At 35.0% G+C, this 23,373-nt stretch overlaps 1 protein-coding gene across 1 annotated transcript in view; it reads right to left on the bottom strand.

Annotated features, from left to right (window-relative positions):
• The window catches only part of LOC123993836 (rho guanine nucleotide exchange factor TIAM1-like), a 147,512-nt gene that overhangs the window by 69,810 nt on the left and 54,329 nt on the right, over positions 1–23,373 (bottom strand). The window contains exon 6 of the mRNA XM_046296303.1: positions 22,451–22,688. Within this exon, the coding sequence (XP_046152259.1) occupies positions 22,451–22,688 (238 nt within the window). The remainder of the gene's footprint in view (positions 1–22,450; positions 22,689–23,373) is intronic.

The following is a 23,373-nucleotide window of genomic DNA, read 5'->3' on the forward strand; positions in this document are numbered from 1 at the left end:
GTATATACTGTAGGCTAGGTACTAGTTAGTGTGTACTAGATAGCAGTATATATACTGTAGTGTAGGTACTAGTTATAGCACTGTATATAGATACAGTAGATAGTTAGATAGCAGTGTGTATAGATACAGTATATACTGTAGGGTAGGTACTAGTTATAGCAGTGTGTATAGATACAGTAGATACTGTAGGGTAGGTACTAATTATAGCAGTGTATATAGATACAGTAGATACTGTAGGCTAGGTACTAGTTATAGCAGTGTGTATAGATACAGTATATAGTTAGATAGCAGTGTGTATAGATACAGTAGATACTGTAGGCTAGGTACTAATTATAGCAGTGTATATAGATACAGTAGATACTGTAGGCTAGGTACTAGTTATAGCAGTGTGTATAGATACAGTAGATACTGTAGGGTAGGTACTAGTTATAGCAGTGTGTATAGATACAGTAGATAGATAGATAGCAGTGTGTATAGATACAGTAGATAGTTAGATAGCAGTGTATATAGATACAGTAGATACTGTAGTGTAGGTACTAGTTATAGCAGTGTATATAGATACAGTATATACTGTAGGGTAGGTACTAGTTATAGCAGTGTGTATAGATACAGTAGATAGTTAGATAGCAGTGTATATAGATACAGTAGATACTGTAGGCTAGGTACTAGTTATAGCAGTGTGTATAGATACAGTAGATAGATAGATAGCAGTGTGTATAGATACAGTATATACTGTAGTGTAGGTACTAGTTATAGCAGTGTATATAGATACAGTATATACTGTAGGGTAGGTACTAGTTATAGCAGTGTGTATAGATACAGTATATAGTTAGATAGCAGTGTATATAGATACAGTAGATACTGTAGTGTGGGTACTAGTTATAGCAGTGTGTATAGATACAGTATATACTGTAGTGTGGGTACTAGTTATAGCAGTGTATATAGATACAGTATATACTGTAGGGTAGGTACTAGTTATAGCAGTGTATATAGATACAGTATATAGTTAGATAGCAGTGTATATAGATACAGTAGATACTGTAGGCTAGGTACTAGTTATAGCAGTGTGTATAGATACAGTATATAGTTAGATAGCAGAGTATATAGATACAGTATATACTGTAGGGTAGGTACTAGTTATAGCAGTGTGTATAGATACAGTATATACTGTAGTGTAGGTACTAGTTATAGCAGTGTGTATATATACAGTAGATAGATAGATAGCAGTGTGTATAGATACAGTATATACTGTAGTGAAGGTACTAGTTATAGCACTGTATATAGATACAGTAGATAGTTAGATAGCAGTGTATATAGATACAGTATATACTGTAGGGTAGGTACTAGTTATAGCAGTGTATATAGATACAGTAGATACTGTAGGCTAGGTACTAGTTATAGCAGTGTATATAGATACAGTAGATACTGTAGGCTAGGTACTAGTGATAGCAGTGTGTATAGATACAGTATATACTGTAGGCTAGGTACTAGTTATAGCAGTGTATATAGATACAGTAGATACTGTAGGCTAGGTACTAGTTATAGCAGTGTGTATAGATACAGTATATACTGTAGTGTAGGTACTAGTTATAGCACTGTATATAGATACAGTAGATACTGTAGGCTAGGTACTAGTTATAGCAGTGTGTATAGATACAGTATATAGTTAGATAGCAGTGTGTATAGATACAGTAGATACTGTAGGCTAGGTACTAATTATAGCAGTGTATATAGATACAGTAGATACTGTAGGCTAGGTACTAGTTATAGCAGTGTGTATAGATACAGTAGATACTGTAGGGTAGGTACTAGTTATAGCAGTGTGTATAGATACAGTAGGTAGTTAGATAGCAGTGTATATAGATACAGTAGATACTGTAGTGTAGGTACTAGTTATAGCAGTGTATATAGATACAGTATATACTGTAGGGTAGGTACTAGTTATAGCAGTGTGTATAGATACAGTAGATAGTTAGATAGCAGTGTATATAGATACAGTAGATACTGTAGGCTAGGTACTAGTTATAGCAGTGTGTATAGATACAGTAGATAGATAGATAGCAGTGTGTATAGATACAGTATATACTGTAGTGTAGGTACTAGTTATAGCAGTGTATATAGATACAGTAGATAGTTAGATAGCAGTGTGTATAGATACAGTAGATAGATAGCAGTGTATATAGATACAGTAGATACTGTAGGCTAGGCACTAGTTATAGCAGTGTGCATAGATACAGTAGATACTGTAGGCTAGGTACTAGTTATAGCAGTGTATATAGATACAGTAGATACTGTAGGCTAGGTACTAGTTATAGCAGTGTGTATAGATACAGTAGATAGTTAGATAGCAGTGAGTATAGATACAGTATATACTGTAGTGTAGGTACTAGTTATAGCAGTGTATATAGATACAGTAGATAGTTAGATAGCAGTGTGTATAGATACAGTAGATAGATAGCAGTGTATATAGATACAGTAGATACTGTAGGCTAGGCACTAGTTATAGCAGTGTGCATAGATACAGTAGATACTGTAGGCTAGGTACTAGTTATAGCAGTGTATATAGATACAGTAGATACTGTAGGCTAGGTACTAGTTATAGCAGTGTATATAGATACAGTAGATACTGTAGGCTAGGTACTAGTTATAGCAGTGTGTATAGATACAGTAGATACTGTAGTGTGGGTACTAGTTATAGCAGTGTGTATAGATACAATAGATAGTTAGATAGCAGTGTATATAGATACAGTATATACTATAGGCTAGGTACTAGTTATAGCAGTGTGTATAGATACAATAGATAGTTAGATAGCAGTGTGTATAGATACAGTAGATACTGTAGTGTAGGTACTAGTTATAGCAGTGTGTATAGATACAGTAGATAGTTAGATAGCAGTGTGTATAGATACAGTATATACTGTAGTGTAGGTACTAGTTATAGCAGTGTGTATAGATACAGTAGATAGTTAGATAGCAGTGTATAGATACAATAGATAGTTAGATAGCAGTGTATATAGATACAGTATATACTGTAGGCTAGGTACTAGTTATAGCAGTGTGTATAGATACAGTAGATAGTTAGATAGCAGTGTATATAGATACAATAGATAGTTAGATAGCAGTGTATATAGATACAGTATATACTGTAGGCTAGGTACTAGTTATAGCAGTGTATATAGATACAGTAGATACTGTAGGCTAGGTACTAGTTATAGCGGTGTGTATAGATACAGTATATACTGTAGTGTAGGTACTAGTTATAGCAGTGTGTATAGATACAGTAGATAGATAGATAGCAGTGTGTATAGATACAGTATATACTGTAGTGAAGGTACTAGTTATAGCACTGTATATAGATACAGTAGATAGTTAGATAGCAGTGTATATAGATACAGTATATACTGTAGGGTAGGTACTAGTTATAGCAGTGTATATAGATACAGTAGATACTGTAGGCTAGGTACTAGTTATAGCAGTGTATATAGATACAGTAGATACTGTAGGCTAGGTACTAGTTATAGCAGTGTGTATAGATACAGTATATACTGTAGTGTAGGTACTAGTTATAGCACTGTATATAGATACAGTAGATACTGTAGGCTAGGTACTAGTTATAGCAGTGTGTATAGATACAGTATATAGTTAGATAGCAGTGTGTATAGATACAGTAGATACTGTAGGCTAGGTACTAATTATAGCAGTGTATATAGATACAGTAGATACTGTAGGCTAGGTACTAGTTATAGCAGTGTGTATAGATACAGTAGATACTGTAGGGTAGGTACTAGTTATAGCAGTGTGTATAGATACAGTAGATAGTTAGATAGCAGTGTATATAGATACAGTAGATACTGTAGTGTAGGTACTAGTTATAGCAGTGTATATAGATACAGTATATACTGTAGGGTAGGTACTAGTTATAGCAGTGTGTATAGATACAGTAGATAGTTAGATAGCAGTGTATATAGATACAGTAGATACTGTAGGCTAGGTACTAGTTATAGCAGTGTGTATAGATACAGTAGATAGATAGATAGCAGTGTGTATAGATACAGTATATACTGTAGTGTAGGTACTAGTTATAGCAGTGTATATAGATACAGTAGATAGTTAGATAGCAGTGTGTATAGATACAGTAGATAGATAGCAGTGTATATAGATACAGTAGATACTGTAGGCTAGGCACTAGTTATAGCAGTGTGCATAGATACAGTAGATACTGTAGGCTAGGTACTAGTTATAGCAGTGTATATAGATACAGTAGATACTGTAGGCTAGGTACTAGTTATAGCAGTGTATATAGATACAGTAGATACTGTAGTGTAGGTACTAGTTATAGCAGTGTATATAGATACAGTAGATAGTTAGATAGCAGTGTGTATAGATACAGTAGATAGATAGCAGTGTATATAGATACAGTAGATACTGTAGGCTAGGCACTAGTTATAGCAGTGTGCATAGATACAGTAGATACTGTAGGCTAGGTACTAGTTATAGCAGTGTATATAGATACAGTAGATACTGTAGGCTAGGTACTAGTTATAGCAGTGTATATAGATACAGTAGATACTGTAGGCTAGGTACTAGTTATAGCAGTGTGTATAGATACAGTAGATACTGTAGTGTGGGTACTAGTTATAGCAGTGTGTATAGATACAATAGATAGTTAGATAGCAGTGTGTATAGATACAGTAGATACTGTAGTGTAGGTACTAGTTATAGCAGTGTGTATAGATACAGTAGATAGTTAGATAGCAGTGTGTATAGATACAGTATATACTGTAGTGTAGGTACTAGTTATAGCAGTGTGTATAGATACAGTAGATAGTTAGATAGCAGTGTATAGATACAATAGATAGTTAGATAGCAGTGTATATAGATACAGTATATACTGTAGGCTAGGTACTAGTTATAGCAGTGTGTATAGATACAGTAGATAGTTAGATAGCAGTGTATATAGATACAATAGATAGTTAGATAGCAGTGTATATAGATACAGTATATACTGTAGGCTAGGTACTAGTTATAGCAGTGTATATAGATACAGTAGATACTGTAGGCTAGGTACTAGTTATAGCGGTGTGTATAGATACAGTATATACTGTAGTGTAGGTACTAGTTATAGCAGTGTGTATAGATACAGTAGATAGATAGATAGCAGTGTGTATAGATACAGTATATACTGTAGGGTAGGTACTAGTTATAGCAGTGTATATAGATACAGTAGATACTGTAGGCTAGGTACTAGTTATAGCAGTGTGTATAGATACAGTATATACTGTAGTGTAGGTACTAGTTATAGCAGTGTATATAGATACAGTAGATACTGTAGGGTAGGTACTAGTTATAGCAGTGTGTATAGATACAGTATATAGTTAGATAGCAGTGTGTATAGATACAGTAGATACTGTAGGCTAGGTACTAATTATAGCAGTGTATATAGATACAGTAGATACTGTAGGCTAGGTACTAGTTATAGCAGTGTGTATAGATACAGTAGATACTGTAGGGTAGGTACTAGTTATAGCAGTGTGTATAGATACAGTAGGTAGTTAGATAGCAGTGTATATAGATACAGTAGATACTGTAGTGTAGGTACTAGTTATAGCAGTGTATATAGATACAGTATATACTGTAGGGTAGGTACTAGTTATAGCAGTGTGTATAGATACAGTAGATAGTTAGATAGCAGTGTATATAGATACAGTAGATACTGTAGGCTAGGTACTAGTTATAGCAGTGTGTATAGATACAGTAGATAGATAGATAGCAGTGTGTATAGATACAGTATATACTGTAGTGTAGGTACTAGTTATAGCAGTGTATATAGATACAGTAGATAGTTAGATAGCAGTGTGTATAGATACAGTAGATAGATAGCAGTGTATATAGATACAGTAGATACTGTAGGCTAGGCACTAGTTATAGCAGTGTGCATAGATACAGTAGATACTGTAGGCTAGGTACTAGTTATAGCAGTGTATATAGATACAGTAGATACTGTAGGCTAGGTACTAGTTATAGCAGTGTGTATAGATACAGTAGATAGTTAGATAGCAGTGAGTATAGATACAGTATATACTGTAGTGTAGGTACTAGTTATAGCAGTGTATATAGATACAGTAGATAGTTAGATAGCAGTGTGTATAGATACAGTAGATAGATAGCAGTGTATATAGATACAGTAGATACTGTAGGCTAGGCACTAGTTATAGCAGTGTGCATAGATACAGTAGATACTGTAGGCTAGGTACTAGTTATAGCAGTGTATATAGATACAGTAGATACTGTAGGCTAGGTACTAGTTATAGCAGTGTATATAGATACAGTAGATACTGTAGGCTAGGTACTAGTTATAGCAGTGTGTATAGATACAGTAGATACTGTAGTGTGGGTACTAGTTATAGCAGTGTGTATAGATACAATAGATAGTTAGATAGCAGTGTATATAGATACAGTATATACTATAGGCTAGGTACTAGTTATAGCAGTGTGTATAGATACAATAGATAGTTAGATAGCAGTGTGTATAGATACAGTAGATACTGTAGTGTAGGTACTAGTTATAGCAGTGTGTATAGATACAGTAGATAGTTAGATAGCAGTGTGTATAGATACAGTATATACTGTAGTGTAGGTACTAGTTATAGCAGTGTGTATAGATACAGTAGATAGTTAGATAGCAGTGTATAGATACAATAGATAGTTAGATAGCAGTGTATATAGATACAGTATATACTGTAGGCTAGGTACTAGTTATAGCAGTGTGTATAGATACAGTAGATAGTTAGATAGCAGTGTATATAGATACAATAGATAGTTAGATAGCAGTGTATATAGATACAGTATATACTGTAGGCTAGGTACTAGTTATAGCAGTGTATATAGATACAGTAGATACTGTAGGCTAGGTACTAGTTATAGCGGTGTGTATAGATACAGTATATACTGTAGTGTAGGTACTAGTTATAGCAGTGTGTATAGATACAGTAGATAGATAGATAGCAGTGTGTATAGATACAGTATATACTGTAGTGAAGGTACTAGTTATAGCACTGTATATAGATACAGTAGATAGTTAGATAGCAGTGTATATAGATACAGTATATACTGTAGGGTAGGTACTAGTTATAGCAGTGTATATAGATACAGTAGATACTGTAGGCTAGGTACTAGTTATAGCAGTGTATATAGATACAGTAGATACTGTAGGCTAGGTACTAGTTATAGCAGTGTGTATAGATACAGTATATACTGTAGTGTAGGTACTAGTTATAGCACTGTATATAGATACAGTAGATACTGTAGGCTAGGTACTAGTTATAGCAGTGTGTATAGATACAGTATATAGTTAGATAGCAGTGTATATAGATACAGTAGATACTGTAGTGTAGGTACTAGTTATAGCAGTGTATATAGATACAGTATATACTGTAGGGTAGGTACTAGTTATAGCAGTGTGTATAGATACAGTAGATAGATAGATAGCAGTGTGTATAGATACAGTATATACTGTAGTGTAGGTACTAGTTATAGCAGTGTATATAGATACAGTAGATAGTTAGATAGCAGTGTGTATAGATACAGTAGATAGATAGCAGTGTATATAGATACAGTAGATACTGTAGGCTAGGCACTAGTTATAGCAGTGTGCATAGATACAGTAGATACTGTAGGCTAGGTACTAGTTATAGCAGTGTATATAGATACAGTAGATACTGTAGGCTAGGTACTAGTTATAGCAGTGTATATAGATACAGTAGATACTGTAGTGTAGGTACTAGTTATAGCAGTGTATATAGATACAGTAGATAGTTAGATAGCAGTGTGTATAGATACAGTAGATAGATAGCAGTGTATATAGATACAGTAGATACTGTAGGCTAGGCACTAGTTATAGCAGTGTGCATAGATACAGTAGATACTGTAGGCTAGGTACTAGTTATAGCAGTGTATATAGATACAGTAGATACTGTAGGCTAGGTACTAGTTATAGCAGTGTATATAGATACAGTAGATACTGTAGGCTAGGTACTAGTTATAGCAGTGTGTATAGATACAGTAGATACTGTAGTGTGGGTACTAGTTATAGCAGTGTGTATAGATACAATAGATAGTTAGATAGCAGTGTGTATAGATACAGTAGATACTGTAGTGTAGGTACTAGTTATAGCAGTGTGTATAGATACAGTAGATAGTTAGATAGCAGTGTGTATAGATACAGTATATACTGTAGTGTAGGTACTAGTTATAGCAGTGTGTATAGATACAGTAGATAGTTAGATAGCAGTGTATAGATACAATAGATAGTTAGATAGCAGTGTATATAGATACAGTATATACTGTAGGCTAGGTACTAGTTATAGCAGTGTGTATAGATACAGTAGATAGTTAGATAGCAGTGTATATAGATACAATAGATAGTTAGATAGCAGTGTATATAGATACAGTATATACTGTAGGCTAGGTACTAGTTATAGCAGTGTATATAGATACAGTAGATACTGTAGGCTAGGTACTAGTTATAGCGGTGTGTATAGATACAGTATATACTGTAGTGTAGGTACTAGTTATAGCAGTGTGTATAGATACAGTAGATAGATAGATAGCAGTGTGTATAGATACAGTATATACTGTAGGGTAGGTACTAGTTATAGCAGTGTATATAGATACAGTAGATACTGTAGGCTAGGTACTAGTTATAGCAGTGTGTATAGATACAGTATATACTGTAGTGTAGGTACTAGTTATAGCAGTGTATATAGATACAGTAGATACTGTAGGGTAGGTACTAGTTATAGCAGTGTGTATAGATACAGTAGATAGTTAGATAGCAGTGTGTATAGATACAGTATATACTGTAGTGTAGGTACTAGTTATAGCAGTGTATATAGATACAGTAGATACTGTAGGGTAGGTACTAGTTATAGCAGTGTGTATAGATACAGTAGACACTGTAGGGTAGGTACTAGTTATAGCAGTGTGTATAGATACAGTATATACTGTAGGCTAGGTACTAATTATAGCAGTGTATATAGATACAGTAGATAGTTAGATAGCAGTGTGTATAGATACAGTATATACTGTAGGCTAGGTACTAGTTATAGCAGTGTATATAGATACAGTAGATACTGTAGGGTAGGTACTAGTTATAGCAGTGTGTATAGATACAGTAGATACTGTAGGCTAGGTACTAGTTATAGCAGTGTATATAGATACAGTATATACTGTAGGGTAGGTACTAGTTATAGCAGTGTGTATAGATACAGTTGATAGTTAGATAGCAGTGTGTATAGATACAGTATATACTGTAGTGTAGGTACTAGTTATAGCAGTGTATATAGATACAGTATATACTGTAGGGTAGGTACTAGTTATAGCAGTGTGTATAGATACAGTAGATAGATAGATAGCAGTGTGTATAGATACAGTAGATAGCAGTGTATATAGATACAGTAGATAGTTAGATAGCAGTGTGTATAGATACAGTAGATACTGTAGGGTAGGTACTAGTTATAGCAGTGTGTATAGATACAGTAGATACTGTAGGCTAGGTACTAGTTATAGCAGTGTATATAGATACAGTAGATACTGTAGGGTAGGTACTAGTTATAGCAGTGTGTATAGATACAGTATATAGTGTAGTGTGGGTACTAGTTATAGCAGTGTGTATAGATACAGTATATACTATAGGCTAGGTAATAGTTATAGCAGTGTGTATAGATACAGTATATACTGTAGTGTGGGTACTAGTTATAGCAGTGTATATAGATACAGTATATAGTTAGATAGCAGTGTATATAGATGCAGTATATACTGTAGGCTAGGTACTAGTTATAGCAGTGTGTATAGATACAGTAGATAGTTAGATAGCAGTGTGTATAGATACAGTATATACTGTAGTGTAGGTACTAGTTATAGCAGTGTATATAGATACAGTAGATACTGTAGGCTAGGTACTAGTTATAGCAGTGTGTATAGATACAGTATATACTGTAGTGTAGGTACTAGTTATAGCAGTGTGTATAGATACAGTATATAGTTAGATAGCAGTGTGTATAGATACAGTAGATACTGTAGGCTAGGTACTAATTATAGCAGTGTATATAGATACAGTAGATACTGATACTGTAGGCTAGGTACTAGTAGTTATAGCAGTGTGTATAGATACAGTAGATACTGTAGGGTAGGTACTAGTTATAGCAGTGTGTATAGATACAGTAGATAGTTAGATAGCAGTGTATATAGATACAGTAGATACTGTAGGCTAGGTACTAGTTATAGCAGTGTGTATAGATACAGTAGATAGATAGATAGCAGTGTGTATAGATACAGTATATACTGTAGTGTAGGTACTAGTTATAGCAGTGTATATAGATACAGTAGATAGTTAGATAGCAGTGTGTATAGATACAGTAGATAGATAGCAGTGTATATAGATACAGTAGATACTGTAGGCTAGGCACTAGTTATAGCAGTGTGCATAGATACAGTAGATACTGTAGGCTAGGTACTAGTTATAGCAGTGTATATAGATACAGTAGATACTGTAGGCTAGGTACTAGTTATAGCAGTGTATATAGATACAGTAGATACTGTAGTGTAGGTACTAGTTATAGCAGTGTATATAGATACAGTAGATAGTTAGATAGCAGTGTGTATAGATACAGTAGATAGATAGCAGTGTATATAGATACAGTAGATACTGTAGGCTAGGCACTAGTTATAGCAGTGTGCATAGATACAGTAGATACTGTAGGCTAGGTACTAGTTATAGCAGTGTATATAGATACAGTAGATACTGTAGGCTAGGTACTAGTTATAGCAGTGTATATAGATACAGTAGATACTGTAGGCTAGGTACTAGTTATAGCAGTGTATATAGATACAGTAGATACTGTAGGGTAGGTACTAGTTATAGCAGTGTGTATAGATACAGTATATAGTGTAGTGTGGGTACTAGTTATAGCAGTGTGTATAGATACAGTATATACTATAGGCTAGGTAATAGTTATAGCAGTGTGTATAGATACAGTATATACTGTAGTGTGGGTACTAGTTATAGCAGTGTATATAGATACAGTATATATTTAGATAGCAGTGTATATAGATACAGTATATACTGTAGGCTAGGTACTAGTTATAGCAGTGTGTATAGATACAGTAGATAGTTAGATAGCAGTGTGTATAGATACAGTATATACTGTAGTGTAGGTACTAGTTATAGCAGTGTATATAGATACAGTAGATACTGTAGGCTAGGTACTAGTTATAGCAGTGTGTATAGATACAGTATATACTGTAGTGTAGGTACTAGTTATAGCAGTGTGTATAGATACAGTATATAGTTAGATAGCAGTGTGTATAGATACAGTAGATACTGTAGGCTAGGTACTAATTATAGCAGTGTATATAGATACAGTAGATACTGTAGGCTAGGTACTAGTTATAGCAGTGTGTATAGATACAGTAGATACTGTAGGGTAGGTACTAGTTATAGCAGTGTGTATAGATACAGTAGATAGTTAGATAGCAGTGTATATAGATACAGTAGATACTGTAGTGTAGGTACTAGTTATAGCAGTGTATATAGATACAGTATATACTGTAGGGTAGGTACTAGTTATAGCAGTGTGTATAGATACAGTAGATAGTTAGATAGCAGTGTATATAGATACAGTAGATACTGTAGGCTAGGTACTAGTTATAGCAGTGTGTATAGATACAGTAGATAGATAGATAGCAGTGTGTATAGATACAGTATATACTGTAGTGTAGGTACTAGTTATAGCAGTGTATATAGATACAGTAGATAGTTAGATAGCAGTGTGTATAGATACAGTAGATAGATAGCAGTGTATATAGATACAGTAGATACTGTAGGCTAGGCACTAGTTATAGCAGTGTGCATAGATACAGTAGATACTGTAGGCTAGGTACTAGTTATAGCAGTGTATATAGATACAGTAGATACTGTAGGCTAGGTACTAGTTATAGCAGTGTATATAGATACAGTATATACTGTAGGCTAGGTACTAGTTATAGCAGTGTGTATAGATACAGTAGATAGTTAGATAGCAGTGTGTATAGATACAGTATATACTGTAGTGTAGGTACTAGTTATAGCAGTGTATATAGATACAGTAGATACTGTAGGCTAGGTACTAGTTATAGCAGTGTGTATAGATACAGTATATAGTTAGATAGCAGTGTGTATAGATACAGTAGATACTGTAGGCTAGGTACTAATTATAGCAGTGTATATAGATACAGTAGATACTGTAGGCTAGGTACTAGTTATAGCAGTGTGTATAGATACAGTAGATACTGTAGGATAGGTACTAGTTATAGCAGTGTGTATAGATACAGTAGATAGTTAGATAGCAGTGTATATAGATACAGTAGATACTGTAGTGTAGGTACTAGTTATAGCAGTGTATATAGATACAGTATATACTGTAGGGTAGGTACTAGTTATAGCAGTGTGTATAGATACAGTAGATAGTTAGATAGCAGTGTATATAGATACAGTAGATACTGTAGGCTAGGTACTAGTTATAGCAGTGTGTATAGATACAGTAGATAGATAGATAGCAGTGTGTATAGATACAGTATATACTGTAGTGTAGGTACTAGTTATAGCAGTGTATATAGATACAGTAGATAGTTAGATAGCAGTGTGTATAGATACAGTAGATAGATAGCAGTGTATATAGATACAGTAGACACTGTAGGCTAGGCACTAGTTATAGCAGTGTGCATAGATACAGTAGATACTGTAGGCTAGGTACTAGTTATAGCAGTGTATATAGATACAGTAGATACTGTAGGCTAGGTACTAGTTATAGCAGTGTATATAGATACAGTAGATACTGTAGTGTAGGTACTAGTTATAGCAGTGTATATAGATACAGTAGATAGTTAGATAGCAGTGTGTATAGATACAGTAGATAGATAGCAGTGTATATAGATACAGTAGATACTGTAGGCTAGGCACTAGTTATAGCAGTGTGCATAGATACAGTAGATACTGTAGGCTAGGTACTAGTTATAGCAGTGTATATAGATACAGTAGATACTGTAGGCTAGGTACTAGTTATAGCAGTGTATATAGATACAGTAGATACTGTAGGCTAGGTACTAGTTATAGCAGTGTGTATAGATACAGTAGATACTGTAGTGTGGGTACTAGTTATAGCAGTGTGTATAGATACAATAGATAGTTAGATAGCAGTGTGTATAGATACAGTAGATACTGTAGTGTAGGTACTAGTTATAGCAGTGTGTATAGATACAGTAGATAGTTAGATAGCAGTGTGTATAGATACAGTATATACTGTAGTGTAGGTACTAGTTATAGCAGTGTGTATAGATACAGTAGATAGTTAGATAGCAGTGTATAGATACAATAGATAGTTAGATAGCAGTGTATATAGATACAGTATATACTGTAGGCTAGGTACTAGTTATAGCAGTGTGTATAGATACAGTAGATAGTTAGATAGCAGTGTATATAGATACAATAGATAGTTAGATAGCAGTGTATATAGATACAGTATATACTGTAGGCTAGGTACTAGTTATAGCAGTGTATATAGATACAGTAGATACTGTAGGCTAGGTACTAGTTATAGCTTTGTGTATAGATACAGTATATACTGTAGTGTAGGTACTAGTTATAGCAGTGTGTATAGATACAGTAGATAGATAGATAGCAGTGTGTATAGATACAGTATATACTGTAGGGTAGGTACTAGTTATAGCAGTGTATATAGATACAGTAGATACTGTAGGCTAGGTACTAGTTATAGCAGTGTGTATAGATACAGTATATACTGTAGTGTAGGTACTAGTTATAGCAGTGTATATAGATACAGTAGATACTGTAGGGTAGGTACTAGTTATAGCAGTGTGTATAGATACAGTAGATAGTTAGATAGCAGTGTGTATAGATACAGTATATACTGTAGTGTAGGTACTAGTTATAGCAGTGTATATAGATACAGTAGATACTGTAGGGTAGGTACTAGTTATAGCAGTGTGTATAGATACAGTAGACACTGTAGGGTAGGTACTAGTTATAGCAGTGTGTATAGATACAGTATATACTGTAGGCTAGGTACTAATTATAGCAGTGTATATAGATACAGTAGATAGTTAGATAGCAGTGTGTATAGATACAGTATATACTGTAGGCTAGGTACTAGTTATAGCAGTGTATATAGATACAGTAGATACTGTAGGGTAGGTACTAGTTATAGCAGTGTGTATAGATACAGTAGATACTGTAGGCTAGGTACTAGTTATAGCAGTGTATATAGATACAGTATATACTGTAGGGTAGGTACTAGTTATAGCAGTGTGTATAGATACAGTTGATAGTTAGATAGCAGTGTGTATAGATACAGTATATACTGTAGTGTAGGTACTAGTTATAGCAGTGTATATAGATACAGTATATACTGTAGGGTAGGTACTAGTTATAGCAGTGTGTATAGATACAGTAGATAGATAGATAGCAGTGTGTATAGATACAGTAGATAGCAGTGTATATAGATACAGTAGATAGTTAGATAGCAGTGTGTATAGATACAGTAGATACTGTAGGGTAGGTACTAGTTATAGCAGTGTGTATAGATACAGTAGATACTGTAGGCTAGGTACTAGTTATAGCAGTGTATATAGATACAGTAGATACTGTAGGGTAGGTACTAGTTATAGCAGTGTGTATAGATACAGTATATAGTGTAGTGTGGGTACTAGTTATAGCAGTGTGTATAGATACAGTATATACTATAGGCTAGGTAATAGTTATAGCAGTGTGTATAGATACAGTATATACTGTAGTGTGGGTACTAGTTATAGCAGTGTATATAGATACAGTATATAGTTAGATAGCAGTGTATATAGATACAGTATATACTGTAGGCTAGGTACTAGTTATAGCAGTGTGTATAGATACAGTAGATAGTTAGATAGCAGTGTGTATAGATACAGTATATACTGTAGTGTAGGTACTAGTTATAGCAGTGTATATAGATACAGTAGATACTGTAGGCTAGGTACTAGTTATAGCAGTGTGTATAGATACAGTATATACTGTAGTGTAGGTACTAGTTATAGCAGTGTGTATAGATACAATAGATAGTTAGATAGCAGTGTGTATAGATACAGTATATACTGTAGTGTAGGTACTAGTTATAGCAGTGTATATAGATACAGTAGATACTGTAGGCTAGGTACTAGTTATAGCAGTGTGTATAGATACAGTATATACTGTAGTGTAGGTACTAGTTATAGCAGTGTATATAGATACAGTAGATACTGTAGGGTAGGTACTAGTTATAGCAGTGTGTATAGATACAGTAGATAGTTAGATAGCAGTGTGTATAGATACAGTATATACTGTAGTGTAGGTACTAGTTATAGCAGTGTATATAGATACAGTAGATACTGTAGGGTAGGTACTAGTTATAGCAGTGTGTATAGATACAGTATATACTGTAGGGTCGGTACTAGTTATAGCAGTGTGTATAGATACAGTATATAGATAGCAGTGTGTATAGATACAGTATATACTGTAGTGTAGGTACTAGTTATAGCAGTGTATATAGATACAGTATATACTGTAGGGTAGGTACTAGTTATAGCAGTGTGTATAGATACAGTAGATAGATAGATAGCAGTGTGTATAGATACAGTATATACTGTAGGGTAGGTACTAGTTATAGCAGTGTATATAGATACAGTATATACTGTAGGGTTGGTACTAGTTATAGCAGTGTATATAGATACAGTATATACTGTAGGGTTGGTACTAGTTATAGCAGTGTGTATAGATACAGTATATAGATAGCAGTGTGTATAGATACAGTATATACTGTAGTGTAGGTACTAGTTATAGCAGTGTATATAGATACAGTATATACTGTAGGGTAGGTACTAGTTATAGCAGTGTGTACAGATACAATAGATAGTTAGATAGCAGTGTGTATAGATACAGTATATACTGTAGGGTAGGTACTAGTTATAGCAGTGTGTATAGATACAATAGATAGTTAGATAGCAGTGTGTATAGATACAGTATATACTGTAGGCTAGGTACTAGTTATAGCAGTGTGTATAGATACAGTAGATACTGTAGGCTAGGTACTAGTTATAGCAGTGTATATAGATACAGTAGATACTGTAGGCTAGGTACTAGTTATAGCAGTGTGTATATATACAGTATATACTGTAGGGTAGGTACTAGTTATAGCAGTGTGTATAGATACAATAGATAGTTAGATAGCAGTGTGTATAGATACAGTATATACTGTAGTGTAGGTACTAGTTATAGCAGTGTATATAGATACAGTAGATACTGTAGGCTAGGTACTAGTTATAGCAGTGTGTATAGATACAGTATATACTGTAGGGTAGGTACTAGTTATAGCAGTGTATATAGATACAGTATATACTGTAGGGTCGGTACTAGTTATAGCAGTGTGTATAGATACAGTATATAGATAGCAGTGTGTATAGATACAGTATATACTGTAGTGTAGGTACTAGTTATAGCAGTGTATATAGATACAGTATATACTGTAGGGTAGGTACTAGTTATAGCAGTGTGTATAGATACAGTAGATAGTTAGATAGCAGTGTATATAGATACAGTATATACTGTAGTGTAGGTACTAGTTATAGCAGTGTATATAGATACAGTAGATACTGTAGGCTAGGTACTAGTTATAGCGGTGTGTATAGATACAGTATATACTGTAGTGTAGGTACTAGTTATAGCAGTGTGTATAGATACAGTAGATAGATAGATAGCAGTGTGTATAGATACAGTATATACTGTAGGGTAGGTACTAGTTATAGCAGTGTATATAGATACAGTAGATACTGTAGGCTAGGTACTAGTTATAGCAGTGTGTATAGATACAGTATATACTGTAGGTAGGTACTAGTTATAGCAGTGTATATAGATACAGTAGATACTGTAGGGTAGGTACTAGTTATAGCAGTGTGTATAGATACAGTAGATAGTTAGATAGCAGTGTGTATAGATACAGTATATACTGTAGTGTAGGTACTAGTTATAGCAGTGTATATAGATACAGTAGATACTGTAGGGTAGGTACTAGTTATAGCAGTGTGTATAGATACAGTAGACACTGTAGGGTAGGTACTAGTTATAGCAGTGTGTATAGATACAGTATATACTGTAGGCTAGGTACTAATTATAGCAGTGTATATAGATACAGTAGATAGTTAGATAGCAGTGTGTATAGATACAGTATATACTGTAGGCTAGGTACTAGTTATAGCAGTGTATATAGATACAGTAGATACTGTAGGGTAGGTACTAGTTATAGCAGTGTGTATAGATACAGTAGATACTGTAGGCTAGGTACTAGTTATAGCAGTGTATATAGATACAGTATATACTGTAGGGTAGGTACTAGTTATAGCAGTGTGTATAGATACAGTTGATAGTTAGATAGCAGTGTGTATAGATACAGTATATACTGTAGTGTAGGTACTAGTTATAGCAGTGTATATAGATACAGTATATACTGTAGGGTAGGTACTAGTTATAGCAGTGTGTATAGATACAGTAGATAGATAGATAGCAGTGTGTATAGATACAGTGTAGTGTAGGTACTAGATAGCAGTGTATATAGATACAGTAGATAGTTAGATAGCAGTGTGTATAGATACAGTAGATACTGTAGGGTAGGTACTAGTTATAGCAGTGTGTATAGATACAGTAGATACTGTAGGCTAGGTACTAGTTATAGCAGTGTATATAGATACAGTAGATACTGTAGGGTAGGTACTAGTTATAGCAGTGTGTATAGATACAGTATATAGTGTAGTGTGGGTACTAGTTATAGCAGTGTGTATAGATACAGTATATACTATAGGCTAGGTAATAGTTATAGCAGTGTGTATAGATACAGTATATACTGTAGTGTGGGTACTAGTTATAGCAGTGTATATAGATACAGTATATAGTTAGATAGCAGTGTATATAGATACAGTATATACTGTAGGCTAGGTACTAGTTATAGCAGTGTGTATAGATACAGTAGATAGTTAGATAGCAGTGTGTATAGATACAGTATATACTGTAGTGTAGGTACTAGTTATAGCAGTGTATATAGATACAGTAGATACTGTAGGCTAGGTACTAGTTATAGCAGTGTGTATAGATACAGTATATACTGTAGTGTAGGTACTAGTTATAGCAGTGTGTATAGATACAATAGATAGTTAGATAGCAGTGTGTATAGATACAGTATATACTGTAGTGTAGGTACTAGTTATAGCAGTGTATATAGATACAGTAGATACTGTAGGCTAGGTACTAGTTATAGCAGTGTGTATAGATACAGTATATACTGTAGTGTAGGTACTAGTTATAGCAGTGTATATAGATACAGTAGATACTGTAGGGTAGGTACTAGTTATAGCAGTGTGTATAGATACAGTAGATAGTTAGATAGCAGTGTGTATAGATACAGTATATACTGTAGTGTAGGTACTAGTTATAGCAGTGTATATAGATACAGTAGATACTGTAGGGTAGGTACTAGTTATAGCAGTGTGTATAGATACAGTATATACTGTAGGGTAGGTACTAGTTATAGCAGTGTGTATAGATACAGTATATAGATAGCAGTGTGTATAGATACAGTATATACTGTAGTGTAGGTACTAGTTATAGCAGTGTATATAGATACAGTATATACTGTAGGGTAGGTACTAGTTATAGCAGTGTGTATAGATACAGTAGATAGATAGATAGCAGTGTGTATAGATACAGTATATACTGTAGGGTAGGTACTAGTTATAGCAGTGTATATAGATACAGTATATACTGTAGGGTTGGTACTAGTTATAGCAGTGTATATAGATACAGTATATACTGTAGGGTTGGTACTAGTTATAGCAGTGTGTATAGATACAGTAGTATAGATAGCAGTGTGTATAGATACAGTATATACTGTAGTGTAGGTACTAGTTATAGCAGTGTATATAGATACAGTATATACTGTAGGGTAGGTACTAGTTATAGCAGTGTGTACAGATACAATAGATAGTTAGATAGCAGTGTGTATAGATACAGTATATACTGTAGGGTAGGTACTAGTTATAGCAGTGTGTATAGATACAATAGATAGTTAGATAGCAGTGTGTATAGATACAGTATATACTGTAGGCTAGGTACTAGTTATAGCAGTGTGTATAGATACAGTAGATACTGTAGGCTAGGTACTAGTTATAGCAGTGTATATAGATACAGTAGATACTGTAGGCTAGGTACTAGTTATAGCAGTGTGTATATATACAGTATATACTGTAGGGTAGGTACTAGTTATAGCAGTGTGTATAGATACAATAGATAGTTAGATAGCAGTGTGTATAGATACAGTATATACTGTAGTGTAGGTACTAGTTATAGCAGTGTATATAGATACAGTAGATACTGTAGGCTAGGTACTAGTTATAGCAGTGTGTATAGATACAGTATATACTGTAGGGTAGGTACTAGTTATAGCAGTGTATATAGATACAGTATATACTGTAGGGTCGGTACTAGTTATAGCAGTGTGTATAGATACAGTATATAGATAGCAGTGTGTATAGATACAGTATATACTGTAGTGTAGGTACTAGTTATAGCAGTGTATATAGATACAGTATATACTGTAGGGTAGGTACTAGTTATAGCAGTGTGTATAGATACAGTAGATAGTTAGATAGCAGTGTATATAGATACAGTATATACTGTAGTGTAGGTACTAGTTATAGCAGTGTATATAGATACAGTATATACTGTAGGGTAAGTACTAGTTATAGCAGTGTGTATAGATACAGTAGATAGTTAGATAGCAGTGTGTATAGATACAGTATATACTGTAGTGTAGGTACTAGTTATAGCAGTGTATATAGATACAGTATATACTGTAGGCTAGGTACTAGTTATAGCAGTGTGTATAGATACAGTATATACTGTAGGCTAGGTACTAGCTTTAGCAGTGTGTATAGATACAGTATATACTGTAGGGTAGGTACTAGTTATAGCAGTGTGTATAGATACAGTATATACTGTAGCGTAGGTACTAGTTATAGCAGTGTGTATAGATACAGTATATACTGTAGGCTAGGTACTAGTTATAGCAGTGTGTATAGATACAGTATATACTGTAGCGTAGGTACTAGTTATAGCAGTGTGTATAGATACAGTATATACTGTAGCGTAGGTACTAGTTATAGCAGTGTGTATAGATACAGTATATACTGTAGTGTGGGTACTAGTTATAGCAGTGTGTATATATACAGTAGATAGATAGATAGCAGTGTGTATAGATACAGTATATACTGTAGTGTAGGTACTAGTTATAGCAGTGTATATAGATACAGTAGATACTGTAGGGTAGGTACTAGTTATAGCAGTGTGTATAGATACAGTATATACTGTAGGGTAGGTACTAGTTATAGCAGTGTATATAGATACAGTATATACTGTAGGGTCGGTACTAGTTATAGCAGTGTGTATAGATACAGTATATAGATAGCAGTGTGTATAGATACAGTATATACTGTAGTGTAGGTACTAGTTATAGCAGTGTATATAGATACAGTATATACTGTAGGGTAGGTACTAGTTATAGCAGTGTGTATAGATACAGTAGATAGTTAGATAGCAGTGTATATAGATACAGTATATACTGTAGTGTAGGTACTAGTTATAGCAGTGTATATAGATACAGTATATACTGTAGGGTAAGTACTAGTTATAGCAGTGTGTATAGATACAGTAGATAGTTAGATAGCAGTGTATATAGATACAGTATATACTGTAGTGTAGGTACTAGTTATAGCAGTGTATATAGATACAGTATATACTGTAGGGTAAGTACTAGTTATAGCAGTGTGTATAGATACAGTAGATAGTTAGATAGCAGTGTGTATAGATACAGTATATACTGTAGTGTAGGTACTAGTTATAGCAGTGTATATAGATACAGTATATACTGTAGGCTAGGTACTAGTTATAGCAGTGTGTATAGATACAGTATATACTGTAGGCTAGGTACTAGCTTTAGCAGTGTGTATAGATACAGTATATACTGTAGGGTAGGTACTAGTTATAGCAGTGTGTATAGATACAGTATATACTGTAGCGTAGGTACTAGTTATAGCAGTGTGTATAGATACAGTATATACTGTAGGCTAGGTACTAGTTATAGCAGTGTGTATAGATACAGTATATACTGTAGCGTAGGTACTAGTTATAGCAGTGTGTATAGATACAGTATATACTGTAGCGTAGGTACTAGTTATAGCAGTGTGTATAGATACAGTATATACTGTAGTGTGGGTACTAGTTATAGCAGTGTGTATATATACAGTAGATAGATAGATAGCAGTGTGTATAGATACAGTATATACTGTAGTGTAGGTACTAGTTATAGCAGTGTATATAGATACAGTATATACTGTAGGGTAGGTACTAGTTATAGCAGTGTGTATAGATACAGTAGATAGTTAGATAGCAGTGTATATAGATACAGTATATACTGTAGTGTAGGTACTAGTTATAGCAGTGTATATAGATACAGTATATACTGTAGGGTAAGTACTAGTTATAGCAGTGTGTATAGATACAGTAGATAGTTAGATAGCAGTGTGTATAGATACAGTATATACTGTAGTGTAGGTACTAGTTATAGCAGTGTATATAGATACAGTATATACTGTAGGCTAGGTACTAGTTATAGCAGTGTGTATAGATACAGTATATACTGTAGGCTAGGTACTAGCTTTAGCAGTGTGTATAGATACAGTATATACTGTAGGGTAGGTACTAGTTATAGCAGTGTGTATAGATACAGTATATACTGTAGCGTAGGTACTAGTTATAGCAGTGTGTATAGATACAGTATATACTGTAGGCTAGGTACTAGTTATAGCAGTGTGTATAGATACAGTATATACTGTAGCGTAGGTACTAGTTATAGCAGTGTGTATAGATACAGTATATACTGTAGCGTAGGTACTAGTTATAGCAGTGTGTATAGATACAGTATATACTGTAGTGTGGGTACTAGTTATAGCAGTGTGTATAGATACAGTAGATAGTTAGATAGCAGTGTATATAGATACAGTAGATAGTTAGATAGCAGTGTGTATAGATACAGTATATACTGTAGCGTAGGTACTAGTTATAGCAGTGTATATAGATACAGTATATACTGTAGGGTAGGTACTAGTTATAGCAGTGTATAAAGATACAGTATATACTGTAGGTTATGTACCTTTGAGGCAGACCCAGTAGCTGTAATGTGTATAGAGCCAGTAGATAGGGTAGGTATAGATACAGTATATACTGTAGGTTATGTACTAGTTATAGCAGTGTGCATAGATACAGTATATACTGTAGGTTATGTACCTTTGAGGCAGACCCAGTAGCTCTTCCACTTCCGCCTGGTGGCCGACTCCACCTTCTTGTTCTTCTTGTGAACCAGGAAGTTCTTGACAGCCAGACGGCCCGCCTTCCTCACGGTTCCCTGGGCAACGCTGAGCAGGGGATCTGATTGGTAGGCTGAGCTCATGACGCTCTGTTCGTCACTCAGGGCTGACCCCGCCTCCTCCAGACTCTCTGTCTGACACGAGCTCATCTCCAACTCCTGATCATAACATTACATTCAAATCAATAAAACGTTATTGTCCCTGAACAAAACAGCAATTTGTTTGCAGCATAAACTACTGAATAACAGACTAAATGGAAACTCAGCAACAACAACTTCCCGAGTTACACCAGGAACGCACAATCCCTCCATCAGTGCTCGGACTGTCCGCAATAGGCTGAGAGAGGCTGGACTGAGGGCATGCAGGTCTGTTGTAAGGCAGGTCCTCACCAGACACCACCGGCAACAACATTGCCTATGGGCACAAACCCACCGTCGCTGGACCAGACAGGACTGGCAAAAAAGTGCTCTCCACTGGCTAGTCGTGGTTTTGTCTCACCAGGGGTGATGGCCGGATTTGCGTTTATCGTCAAAGGAATGAGCGTTACACCGAGGCCTGTACTCGATTTGGAGGAGGAGGGTCCGTCATGGTCTGAGGTGGTGTATCACAGCATCATCGGACTGAGCTTGTTGTCATTGCAGGCAATCTCAACGATGTGCGTTACAGGGAAGACATCCTCCTCCCTCGTGGTACCCTTCCTGCAGGCTCATCCTGACATGACCCTTCAGCATGACAATGCCACCAGTCATACTGCTCGTTCCATGCGTGGAATGCCAGTGTTCTGCCATGGCCAGCAAAGAGCCCGGATCTCAATCCCATTGAGCAGGTCTGGGACCTTTTGGA

Source organism: Oncorhynchus gorbuscha, linkage group LG13 (assembly GCF_021184085.1).
Source record: "Oncorhynchus gorbuscha isolate QuinsamMale2020 ecotype Even-year linkage group LG13, OgorEven_v1.0, whole genome shotgun sequence".
Taxonomy (NCBI): Eukaryota; Metazoa; Chordata; class Actinopteri; order Salmoniformes; family Salmonidae; genus Oncorhynchus; species Oncorhynchus gorbuscha.